Consider the following 13,511-nt stretch of genomic DNA (forward strand, 5'->3'; position numbering starts at 1 on the left):
ACTTCGCATGTGTGTGATGGAAAATGGGGGTCACCTGCGTGATGTCATTTTCAAGTGATGGACATTTTGTGCCATGACATGTCTGTGCAAGATGTGCACGTTGTTCAGAAACATTCATCACAAATTGCAAGCATTGTAAATTCATGTTGTATTTGTTTGATATCGCGGTGAATAAATTTTTATCTCTGGTGAAGGTTTCAAAATTGCCTGTTTCACTGCCGCACCTGTTACTTTGCTTTAGAAAGTCATGGCTATTCTTTTTCTTCCTATTAATTTACATTCTTATTTTCTTTTTTGCTTGCTGAAGTCTAAATAACCTGTCTGTATTTTTTCTTCAGTCATACTTCCATGGGTTTCAAGGTGTTGCTGCACATATAATAGGAGGTAGGGTATTATTAAAACGAGGAAAAAATATTTTCACATAGTATTTGCTTCAGTTATCCACTACTTAGCCTTTCTCTTAATGTGGGGACTGGATGTAGATATAGATAACTAACATTGTGTTCATAAATGTGAATTTGAAAATTTGTGAAAATTTTAAAATATAAAATCCATATTTTTGATAAGGAATTTTTCTTAGCTGTTCACTACTTTTACTACCAGTACTGTTCTGTACTGTAACTTGAAGAAAAAATGTAAGACCATTTTTCTTTTGTTCATGCATTTGTCTTGCAATATTATAGTGTCAAAGTAATGTTTATGTAGTTGGCATAGATTAATGTATAGTGTATTGGATTAATAATAAATCACAGGTTCTCTATTGGGTAGTTCCCACCATTGGGGTAAGACAAGTTCACTGGACGTTAGACATGGTGTTAGAATGGGGAAAATTGACAAATAATAATGTCCAATTTGAGAGTGCGTGCTGGTGTTAATATTATATATTTTAATTGGGAAATTATTGGTTTTTATTTAGTAAATCTGTCTTCTCTACAGATGTTTTTGTCTTCTCATAGTAGGTTTTGATGTACGCTTAATTTGCCGTATGGCAAAAAGTGAAACTATGATCTCATGGCAAGTCTGTTGCTATCATTACAATAAGACTAGATATATTGAATCTTCACACCATTATATCCGTCAAAGCTTACATTTTTGCAATCCCAGCTTTTTTTTTAATGGTTGGGAGTTTTACTCATTTTATTTAACCTCATCCCCCTTCATTTTTCTGATTTTAACACTTTCTTTCTGTAAATTTTTCAGTGCATTTGAATATAGCCTATTCCTTCATTCTGTAAGATTCTCTCTAACTGTGAAGTGAGTTATTCAAAGAAGAGTATGAATATTAATAAATATTGAATTGAAGTAACAAGAAATGGTAGAAATGTTTTAAATATTTTTGCATAAGTGGTTATTTGCAAGTAAATATTTATCAACCTACTTGTGTTTCTTAAAAAAAACAAAAAAAAACCTATTTTTTCTCATTCATTTGTATTTTTGACAGTGTATCATTACTGTATGTGTTTTTAAATTTTTCATCTTTATTAAAAATCTAAATGGCTATTTATATTCTTCTTGCATGTATATATATATGTTTTTTTTTTCCAAATAATAATTGTTTTTCATAAAATAAGTATGTTTAGTGTTTGTGACAGAATACTTTGTTGTATTGCTGACAATGTATGAGGTGGAATCCAAGGCAGTTCAAATTATTTTTCAGCATACCTATGGAGCTTAATGGTGCATATTTTTTTTAAATTTGTTAATCACATGTCAAAATAACAGGAATTAATTTTAACAATAATTTCTTTGCAGAGAATCTAAGTGCAATACAGACGAGAGGTATGGTGGTCTAGAAAATATCCCTGCTTCTCCTTTTGATAGCCTCGAAAATAATATACAGCTAGATGAAATACTAAACAAGTATGCAGAATATGGGAACACCCCACCACGCACACGTATATCTAGACGTCAGAGAGAGAGGAAATGGAAAGATGAAAATAGGTAAGACTCTTATTTTAAAAATGAAGTTATCATCTCTGTATATAAAAAAAAAGAAGCACTTATTCATTTTCCTGGAAAATACATTGTTATTTGCTACATATTTATAAACTTCTCAATGATTATTTTTATACCAGGTTATGCTTCACAAATCCAATGCAGTAGGAAGAAAAACACTTGTATATTACCTAGTTTGATGTATCAGTTCAAAGATCATTGGTTCTTTGTTGTTTTCAAAACATGCCATCTTCCAGTTGCCAGTACTTTTGTATTTATTATATATTTTATAATTTATCATTAAATAGTCTATGACATTAAAAAAAAACTTCTTATGTCAAGTGCTGGCAACAGCCTTGTTAAAAATCACATAAAACACATAAACAGCATGGTTGTTTTGTGTAGTTTTTATCATTAGATGTTACTGTCTTGATTGCGTGTGTGTGTGTAGTGATTCACGAAACTTGATGGTGCAACAACCGTATGAGAGCCAGGACCTGCAAACCAGCTTTTTTTATTGGATAACATGTCGTCAGCACATAGATTCCCATCACGCAGGTTTTCTAGCTTTCAGGATGAGAGTCTATTACTACTACTTTTCAAGTACAGTGGAACCTATATAACTCGAACCTCAACATCTCGAATTCCTTGATAAGTCGAATTTTTTGTAATCCCCTTGAATTGTCCATAACACTCAATACTAATTTTACCTCAACAACTCGAATAAAACCTTGATAAGACAAATTTTTGTACAGGTCATGGGATGCCGTTCGAGCTCAATAACTCGAAGGTAGACTATGATAAACCTGTATGAGTCAAAGTTAAATTCAATAAGTTGAAATGCAGGGTGCGTACGTACAATGTCAGGTGATCAACAATCGTTTCAGGACTTGAACTCTCCCACTCTGCCGTGTATGTAACCGATTGCTGTTTTGGACTCAGGTTTGGATAAAATTCCAATTCAAGGTAAACAATGCAAAATTGATGACTTTTTTAATGCTAAGGAATGTTCATGTAATCATGCATAATTTTCTTTATTTTTTTCCCAATGACAGTTCAATACGTACAATCTAATTCATTACATTCATAATTGTAGGACCTACTGTTCTTAAGTAATTTTATACAGTATGTTCTTGTAGTATGTACATACTGTATGTATGTATGTAGATACAGTACTGTACCAAATCAATGTTGTACGTATGTACGTAGTGCATCTAAAGTTTTGTTCAATAAAATTTATTTCTACGTACGTTGTACTCTACAGTATACATATTAACTGAAAATGATGCTACATCCATTATAGTCATACGTAGTGCTGATGTTCAGAAGGTTCAGTAAACTTTAGACCTCTATGAGTTGAGGTCTGCGATTTTGGCCCTCAATAACTCGAACCTTGGTAAGTCGAAATCCTTGATACCTCGAGTTTTTTTCTTTTCCCCCTCAAGTTCGAGTTATGAAGGTTCCACTGTATCTCCCCAATTGTCCTCCTGATGCTGGGTTGAAATTTTTGGGAGCTTCTACCAGAAATCGAACCTAGGACTGTTTGCACCAAAGGTGAGAGTGCTAGCCATGTGGGAGCCCTGGATATAGTGATAAATGATCGAATTTGGCATAAAAACACTGAGATTGTGGTGTTTTGTCAGCAAAGCAATAAAGCAGTTGTATAAGAATAGCTTCTGAATATATGTATTTAGTCGTGTTTTTCAAGAACTTCAGTGGAGTTGTTTTATAATTACTGTTACACAATTTGAACATTAATTTTTCTTTATTATTTTATTGCAGTGGAGATGGGAAAGCTTCTCCAAAAGTTGTTCAATCTCATTCCCGAATACGCCGTAGAAATACAATTGACAATTTCCCTCATCTGCAAGTGTTTTCAGAATTCAATGATTCTGAGCAAACAAATCAAACAGAAAATGGTAAGTTCTTCATGAAATATCAAAGCACTGTAAAGTTTCTGTACTTTTTAATTGATTTTAAATGTTTGGTATTGAGTGTAGTATCCATATTTTAAAATATAACAACTGTTGATAAACCCTGGTGGATGTACATTGCACAGTGGTTAGTATCCCTCGTTTTATCTGCAGGTCCAGTTTCATTTAGGTTATCTGCATGTAAAGTGGACTTCAAACATACTTTAAACAAGCTTCTTTTGTGTCAGGATTTGTCTTTATATCACAGTATGGCTTACCAGACACTCATTATCATATTGTTAGAATTTGCTATTTTACTGATTCATGTGCACCTACATTTCAGTTTTGAAATGAAAAGGCAAATTTTGAAACATACTTGTTGGTTTTTTATTCCAGAACAATTTCGAGCAGATAGCCACAAACGGAAAAGGTCTTTAAAGCTTTTGCGAGAGTCAGAAAGGGATTTTAAATTGGATTTAGCAACTGTGAGCAACAACATATCAAGTACAATGGAACATACAGAAGACCGGGCAGAGAGCCTACCAGTTATAGTTCAACAGCCAGCGTTGAAGGTAAGAGATGTTCATGTTGTAATCTTACTTATTTTCAAATATTTCCAATTTTGTGTCTTAATCTTATCCTTCTGCTGGGTAGACAGACATGTTTTCTTCCATACATTGGGTATTTTGTAAGCTGTAGTTACTAAAACTGATTTTACTATCTAGTGTCTCTCTTCTGTCACTTTTGTCTAACTATTATCTTGCGAAATATTTGTTTTGTACAGTACTTCTTAATGCTACATATGAAGTAAGAAAAGACAGTATTTCATGTTTCGGGGATAGAAAGTTTCAGTTAGAAGTTCATATACTGAAATGAAGTAGTCATTTATCCATTTATTAAGTTCTACTAATTTCGGTGTCCACTGCCACCTTTATAAAAGTCTGTTTTGCAGATAAATGTGCACTTCATTTCAGTATAATAAAACTCATTAAATTATTAGCAAAGTGGAGTATAATTGAGGTACACGTTCAGTGAATACTGTCACATGAAATGACAGTAAATCATTTGGAGTGCAACTGCAGTTCTTTGTGAGATTTTAACAACTAAGGGGAGATTAATTAATCCTAACTGTATTTTGTCAATTTTACTGTATTTCGTTCAGAGAAATGGCTAGCAGCAGTAATTGCAAATTGTAAAATTTTGCATTGTTTTTTGAACTGAGAGGTGGTTTAATTTGGTTATTGAGTTTTGAACTTATTACAAGAATACTTTAGAATATTGAACATAATTGATTCATTTTCTTACCCTGCAGGTGGAAACATGTAATAGGTTCATGAGCTTGACATCGAAACTGGTGCCGTGTAAAGAGGAAAGATCTGAAACTCCAACACCGCAGAAGGTGGCCCAGCTACAGGGATGCCCACAGTCAAGGCTTGAGTTCTACAAGACCTTTTCTCTTCTCATCAGGATGGGGAATCCTGATAAGCAGGACAAGAATTACAGTCGCCAGGTGTGTTGTCATACCTATCTATTATTTTTCCTGATATCATCATTAGGACCCATATTTCTGAGCACTAAAAATTACAGGAGGGCATGAGGTGAGAATGATGACTTTTTGTCACCAAGAAGTCACAATAGATCACCACTAGTGATTGGTCCCTCAGTGTATGTCGTTTGATTTGATTTGTTTTACTTTGCATTCCTGCCACTTTTTGCTAATCGTGAAGATGAGAGTGAATAGTGATACAATGAAATTGATGAAAGGACGATCACAAACACTCATGAACAGGATACAACACTGCCTGTGGGTCCAGAGTCTTGTTAGTCTGAAAAATGCATTCCAAGGTATGCTATTCGGAAGAGAAGTTGGCATTTGGCTGCCTTTAGAAAAGGTGATCCTTACATAAATGGTGATTGATGTCTGACAAGTATAAGAATAAGCATCAATTAACCTAAGAGCATTCCCTTATTAAAGATTTCCACTGATAGTGTGAATGCTTGTCCCAACTTGGTGGTCAAATGCATATAGTGCTTGACTCACACACTTACCATAAAACACTCTGGGTCCCTGTCTCAGATGTGTCATGTCTTTCTGCCCGTAATTGAATAATATATGGAGATGATTGTGAAATTTTACATTAAGAGAAGCAATAATTACCGTATATATTTATACATTGTTTATTGGTTAGCCAAAAATAATTTTGTACTGGGATAGAATTATCTTGAATTCGAAGGTGTTACTGGGACAGATTTGGCCATAATATAATTATATCATGGGCAAACATCCAAACATTTCTTTAATCTAGCAAAACTCCAAATGACAAGATGAAAATATTTTCCTTTTTTGATTAATTATTCTGTCCTTTCTTTTAAAGATTTAGTGTACTGATAGAGCACATATGCACTAATGATCAAAGTTGCTACCAACAGACAAAATAGTCAATTTTAGACACAGATAAATTTACATTGTACCCTGATATGTACTTGTGGATTTTATCCCATGAACCCATTCATGGTAATCCCATAGGCAATTAGGACAAAATTTGAATGTATGTACTATCTGAACTCAATAATATTTTTTAATTTCAGCTAAGCAAAGAAGAGCACCTTTGGCAAAGTGAGCTGAAAGACCTGATTTGGTTGGAACTGCAAGCCTGGCATGCAGATAGGTCGCCTACAGAACAAGATCAGTATTTGTGCAATTCCAGGAAGGAAGTTGGAAACCTGTTGAACGAAATAACCCGATACAAATTCGAAAACAAAGGCTGTTCGATTTCTGACAGCTGTGATACTGTTATCGAGGATAAACAATTGGAAACTGACTCTGCAGTGTTTTGTGATAAGAACGATAGTTCGAGTAATGTGAGAAGTGATGAGGTAAAAGACGATAGTATAAGCTGTGACAATTCTACTTCTGCTCAAACCAAAGATACGTATGCTAAAGTTGTGTCAGTTCCAGATTATGCAGCAAAATTTAAAAAAGGTGGTTGTTTTTGTAACGGTTGTTTGTCAATGTACTGCCGGTCGTGCTCAATTAGTCAGAATGCTGCGTTGAGACAAATTGAAGACTTACTTACAAGGCTAGAGGCGGCAGAGGCTCTTTACCCTTCCAGCAAAGCTTTTGCCAATGACTATCCATTGTACAAAAGTCCTGAGTTGGTCGGACGAGTGAAGGCAATGTGTCTGTGGTACAATATGACCAACCATCATAGGTTGAAAGTTTCTATATTGGGGAAGCTGTTGCTGAAGTCAAATCAATGGCCAAAGATGGACGACGACCAGGGATCTTCTTCTGGTGTTACCGATACCTCTACAAGTGACGATGTTTCTTATGAAGAAGTGATGTCATCAATAAGGTAATAACTTTTGTCAGTGTTTAAAGTTTGTAAGAAAGTTACTTTTTTTTACAGAGTTTACATTGCACAAATAGTAACCCAATTACTTGTAAGTTACGTTATTCTACATTGTGTATTACTCGTAGAACATGTTGCACACGTGAGCTGTTATTTTTTTATGGTAATTTTTGTTAAATTATAATGCACCTTATATGTTTAAAATGAAAATATTTAAGAAAACAGTCACACTTGAAAAATTAAGTGATGCAAGGGTAACAAGTTTCTATACTTTTTGCAAATGGTCGAAATGTACATAAGTTACAGTTGCTCATTCCATTTTTGGGGGGATGCTTCTGGAACACTATGCAGCTGACTGTTAACATGACATGACTTCATGTGAAACAATTTCAGTACTTACTGGTATAACTTCCATGTTGCTTTCTTAGAATCCTCTCATGGATGTCAGCAACACCAGTGGGTGTCCAAACATGTGACTGTCTATAATTTCCTGCATTATCACCGATCTTTTCGTACACCACTTCTGCACCAAACCTTGTATACTGATTTTTGTTGGAGTGATCCGGAAACAGATTAGAAAAATAATCCTGCATGTCTTTGAATGGACCTGTGCGAATGCAGGCCTCCACTATAGCAACTCTTTGTTGAAATGAATACATCACAACTGCAGTCTTCGACAACTCTCAACAGGCAGTAGAAGTTCAATTAATACATTCAGTGACACAGTAAAGACTTGGAGACATTGTTGCCAGACACCTTGCACCTGACGGAAGATGTAAGGAAAGTTTGTAACTTGGGATCACAGCGAAATGAATCATACGCAGTGCGGCATTTTGAAATCGGGACTGATTTTTTTTCTCCGTAGGTGGCGCCACTGTGCAAGCGTTCTGTGGTGCAAACAAGTGAGGGGTATCTCACGAATAAAGGATGCAGAGATTGTTGATTTTGTTGCGTGTGGCACTCTTGAGTGTGGGCACATGTCGTGAAAGTGTGTCGTGATTTCAACATGGAACAAAAACCAAACATCATGTTTTGTGCACACCTGGGTAAAACTGCTACGGAAACATTTTACATGTTGGAGCAAGTGTGTGGTGACAATTGTTTATCCCGTACGTGTGTATTTGAATGGCTCAAGCATTTCAGTGAAGGACGGGAGCCAGTTGAAGATGACGAACATCCAGCTGCATTAAGGATGGTGAGAACACAGGAATTGGTTAAGACAGTGAGGACAATCATTACTGAAGATCAAAATTACAGACAGACTATTACTGCTGGGTTTTATCTAGAGGTACTGAAATGTTTGTGCAAAGAATAATACATATGAGGCTCGAGTATCAGGTTGATGGCAGCTGGCGTGTGCTTCATGGCAGTTCCCCAAGTCAGAAGGCTCAGATTATGAAGGACTTTTTAACCCGAAAAGCAATCTGTTTGTTGTCACACACTGCCTATTCATCGGATCTGGCTCTGTGTGATTATTTTTTATTTACTAAACTGAGAGTTGCACTGAAATGTTCCTATAGATTGACCACAAGGAAAAAACCTTGGGACGAAAATTCCCCACGCAGCTTTCCCTTCTTCTCTCCACCTCGGGCCATAAGGAAGCATGGTCCACTATCCCCCTCCCCTACTCACGGGGGTATGGTGCACAGGAGTCGCGGGTCTGCACAAGTTGTTTTGCTCGTGGTTCCACTATACTTTGATGATGTACCAACAATCAAGAATGCTACGACAATGATTTCAAACATCATTACATAAAACGAATTCCAGCAATACTTCCATGCACTGGAAGGCAGAGAGCAACAATGTGTTGATGCAGGATGATCCTAGGTAAGTAACTTTCTGTGAACACTTGTTTATTTTTTACAGCACCAGTCCCGATTTTAAATTGCCACACTGTGTATATTACTTTGCATGAAGTGGTCCGGTTGGGTTCATTTTTTGTGCAGCACCTAGTACATGTAGGAGTTTACGGAGACTACAGATGGTCGTATGTTTGGATTTACCTGTTCATTTTACAGGGAGATTCATAAGTCCATGAAGCTTACTTACTTTCGTGGCGCTACAGTCCAGGATGGGCCTTGGCCTTCAACAAGAGAGTCTGCCATTCATCTCTTTGGATGGCAACAGCTTTCCAGTTCTTACACCCAACTCTTGCTGCATCCTCTTCAACTTGCTCCTCCCATGTCAACTTCGGTCTTCCTTTATGTCGCCTACCTCCAGATTCTGACATAAGCACTTACCTTGCTGGATCGTTTTCATTGAGACGCATAACATGACTTGCCCACCTTAGCCAAATAATTTTTATAAATTTTAACAATGTCATAATCTTTGTATAACTGATACAGCTCTTGATTTGTTCTTCTTCGCCACTCACCTCCCTGATATAAGGGTCTGTAGATTTTATGTAGGATTTTCTCTCGAAACAGCCTAAATGTGATTCATCCTGCTTTGTGAGGACCCATGTTTCAGCTCCATATGTGAGCACCGGTCTGATAAGTGTTTTGTAAAGCATCACCTTCCTGTGTCTAGAAAGGAGTTTAGATTTCATATGCTTTATGAGTTCATAGTACGAGGGTCACTATTTATATTTTGAGCCTTGGCAACACTGATTGAAGTTAGGCGCGATTTGACGTTTGCACGGAATCATCTGGCATTATTGACCATAACGTACTTCAAATGTTTTGTCAATAGCTTCATTTGTGTTGTTTATATTGCCTTGGAGATTGCGCGACAACAATAAAATGGAATTAACTCGTGAACATTTTCGTCCGATGATTTTTTACAATTTTCGACGTGGATTATCAAGACAAGAGTGCATCGATCAACTTACTTCCACATTTGGCGATGAAGCCCCATCCTTTGCCACTGTGAAACGCTGGTATAACGAATTTAATCGTGGCCGCCATTCGCTCACCGACGAGATTCGCGAAAGTCATCCAAAATCAGTTGTTGTTCAATAAAACATTGATGCTGTGCAAAACCTAATACTGCAAGATCATCATGTGACATACTGTGAGATTGAGGCAACCATTAGTTCCACCAGCATATATAAAATATTACATGATCATTTAGCTGTGAGAAAGGTATGTTCTCGTTGGATCCCACACAATTTGACAAAAACTCAAAAAGACGCTCGCGTCAATTGGTGCAAACAAATGCTCAATAAATACAATCGTGGTGCTTCAAAAGACGTATATAAGATTGTAACAGGTGACGAATCATGGATATATGCATATGAGCCGGAACGTAAACAGCAGTCGACTGTATGGGTGTTTCAAGATGAACCCAATCCAACAAAAGTTGTTCGCGCTCGAAGCACATCGAAACAAATGGTCGCCTGTTTTTTTTTCTGGAAAACTGGTCATGTGGCAACTGTGCCTTTAGAGGAATGTAGAACGGTCAACTCTGAATGGTACACAACAATTTGTTTGCCAGAGGTCTTCGGTCAAATACGGAAAACAAACAAACGCTGTCGGATCATTCGTCATCAAGACAATGCCAGCTGTCACACATCTCGTCTAACAACCGACTTTATGAACAGTCAAAAAATCGAATTGATGGGTCATCTGCCATACAGTCCTGATTTGGCACCCAATGACTTCTTCTTGTTCCCGAATGTCAAGAATAAATTGCATGGACAACAATTTTCGTCGGCGGAAGACGCCGTTGATGCGTTCAAAAACCATATTATGGAGGTGTCTCAAGAAGATTGGAAAAACTGCTTTGACAAATGGTTCGAACGAATGCAAAAGTGTATTGACCATAAAGGAGAATACTTCGAAAAACAATAAAGCAGTTTTCAATGCCAAATTCCTGTTTTTTCATTGTTAGGCTCAAAATATAAATAGTGACCCTCGTAGCTTTTGTTGGCAGAGGTTAAGCGTTTCTTTACTTCCACTGTTCTGTCATTCCCTTTATTAACATTGGAACCCAGATACTTAAAATGATGAATTCTTTGGAAAACATATATTATTGTTGCTGGAATAACAAGGAGTGCACAAATTCTGTTTTCTGCATGGTTGCCAGCAGCAATGGCGGCACCAACCCCAGTTCATTCTAACTATTATGCAACTAAACATAGATTGATATAATTAACCCCTTTTTTTGCACTAGGGCATCACTTAACAAATGTTGATCTAGGATACTAACTAATTCCCACGGTCTAAGTTTCAGGGAGGTTCTCCTTCCTTCCACTATACATATACCTAGTCATATCATAAATTCCGTTACAAAGTTTAAACTGTTCCTGTCCTATTTGTGCATTCATGTCTCCTAAAATTATTTGCACATTGTGTTTCGGACTTCTGTTATACACTTCTTCCAAGACCTCCTAAAATTTATCCTTCTGATCTTCACCTGCTGCCTCTGTTGGTGCATGTGTGTTTATTAAAGTGTAATTAAAGAATTTTCCTTTTATTCTAAGGCTGTATATTCTTGAGTTGATAGGTTTAGTCTAAAACTATCTGCATATATGATTTTTTTTTACAATAAAACCTGTTCCTAATTGGTGGGTGTTGTCATCACAGCTGTAATAAATTGTGTGATTTTTCTTTTTGAGAACTTCTCCTTTCCATCGGATTTCTTGAATGGCTGTAATTTCAGTTTTGTATTTATCAAGTTGGTATAATAGGAGGGTGAGAGCTCCGGCCCTGTATAGCGATAATACACTCCTCACAAAAAGTTTGGAATATTGTTATGTTAGGCACAACAAGTTTGGGGTATTATTATATTAGGCAATAGGTGATAGACCCGGTGGCATATGTCGGCGAAAAGACGAAAAAGTCCACCAGACAGATACCATGTGTTGTTGCATTCCAAGGCCTTGTCTATCAACTATTGTCTAATATAACAATGTTTCAAACTTTTTGTGAAGAGTGTACATTCCAGGTTCCTATGTATAGTTCATTCTTGTACCTTTTCTCATCATGTCGTAGCCATTCAATCTGTCTGGCTTTTTCTCTTGTCTCTCTTTTTACGAGGTTGAGTCATCAGTCCAATGCTCAAACTCCAACCTGGAGGGGCAGGTGACTTGACATCGAAGTTTTCTTCCTGTATCTTTGTAGACCCAACTACTTCCTGCAAGGCAGCAGTGCTGGTTTGGTCCACTCCAGGTATTTTATTTCCCTGCTACCCTTTATATCTGAAGAGCATTCCCATATCTGCCACCTACAAGGTGCCCTATGGGAGAGCAGCAACTCCACATGGGATGTCCATGAAACAAAAATGTATTACAGATAAACGATACAACTGACAGTGGTAATTCTGATGTTGATAGAACGACAAATGCTCTGTGTGCCCTCCTTTGCTGATGCAGCAGATATCTAACTGATACTGTGTTAACATGTCATGGCTGATCAGTGTCACAGCCACAGTGGTATTGTTGTGAAGTTTCTGGAGATTAGCAGGGAGTGGAGGCTTCTGAAATTCTGCTCAAAATCTTCACAGCAGACCAGGTTTGTGCACTTTCTCAAGTTTACTTAGTGCCATATTTGCTGCTACTGCCACCTATTGTCAAAGCATGGTAAGTATGCACTCACGCAGTTTCCTACAAAAACTTGGAGAGTTTGTCATTCTATCAGCATCAGATTTACCACTATCCATTGCATAGTCTCTGTGGTGAATTTCTAAAATGTTTCACAAACTTATGAATCACGGTGTATATTATAGTAGTCATTTCTGTTACGAAATAAAAGAGGTTTTTTCTACTTTCTTTTAAATATTTTTAGTGCCACATGGATAAAAAATGTTGATTCATTCTTTTCTTATTTTTTAGGCACAGAGGTGTAGATCCAAACCTGGATGGAAAACTCTTTACAAAGGACAACAAGCACCGAGTACAATTTGATTTCAATGAACTCGAAGCAGAGGCTGAAAGTGTCAGTTCAGATAGTCAGTTTAGTTCAAATCCATCGGACTCGAACAATTCAAATGATTCAAGGTCAACAATAAGCAGTGAGACGAATATTAGATCTCGTAATATGTCCTTGGTTGATTTAAGCCAAGATATGTGCGTGAAATCATCGCCTACTTCACCATATAGAAAGTATATAGAGGATGTTCTGAAAACAAGGGGACTTCGTAAGGCACTTCAGTTCCTTGAGCATCTGCACCGAATTGTACTTAGAAGATCTAGGATAACGCTAGAGAAACCAGTTTCAAGTGAGGATGTTGCCCTTAATGTGGTAAGTTAAATGATTCATTTCATTTCATTTCATTTCGTGAATATGTTTTAGATACTTCTGAATGAGGTATTCTACGTAGGTACATTCATTCGCAGGTTTTTGCATTTTCTCCTATCAGTGATCTAATC

At 36.8% G+C, this 13,511-nt stretch overlaps 1 protein-coding gene across 1 annotated transcript in view; it reads left to right on the forward strand.

Annotated features, from left to right (window-relative positions):
- Mekk1 (mitogen-activated protein kinase kinase kinase 4) overlaps positions 1-13,511 on the forward strand; it is a 110,055-nt gene that overhangs the window by 8,231 nt on the left and 88,313 nt on the right. The window contains exons 2-7 of the mRNA XM_083123985.1: positions 1,753-1,941; positions 3,718-3,854; positions 4,245-4,420; positions 5,161-5,358; positions 6,438-7,204; positions 12,975-13,383. Of these exons, the coding sequence (XP_082980111.1) occupies positions 1,753-1,941; positions 3,718-3,854; positions 4,245-4,420; positions 5,161-5,358; positions 6,438-7,204; positions 12,975-13,383 (1,876 nt within the window). The remainder of the gene's footprint in view (positions 1-1,752; positions 1,942-3,717; positions 3,855-4,244; positions 4,421-5,160; positions 5,359-6,437; positions 7,205-12,974; positions 13,384-13,511) is intronic.

Source organism: Lepisma saccharinum, chromosome 6 (assembly GCF_977018435.1).
Source record: "Lepisma saccharinum chromosome 6, izLepSacc3.1, whole genome shotgun sequence".
NCBI classification, from domain to species: domain Eukaryota; kingdom Metazoa; phylum Arthropoda; class Insecta; order Zygentoma; family Lepismatidae; genus Lepisma; species Lepisma saccharinum.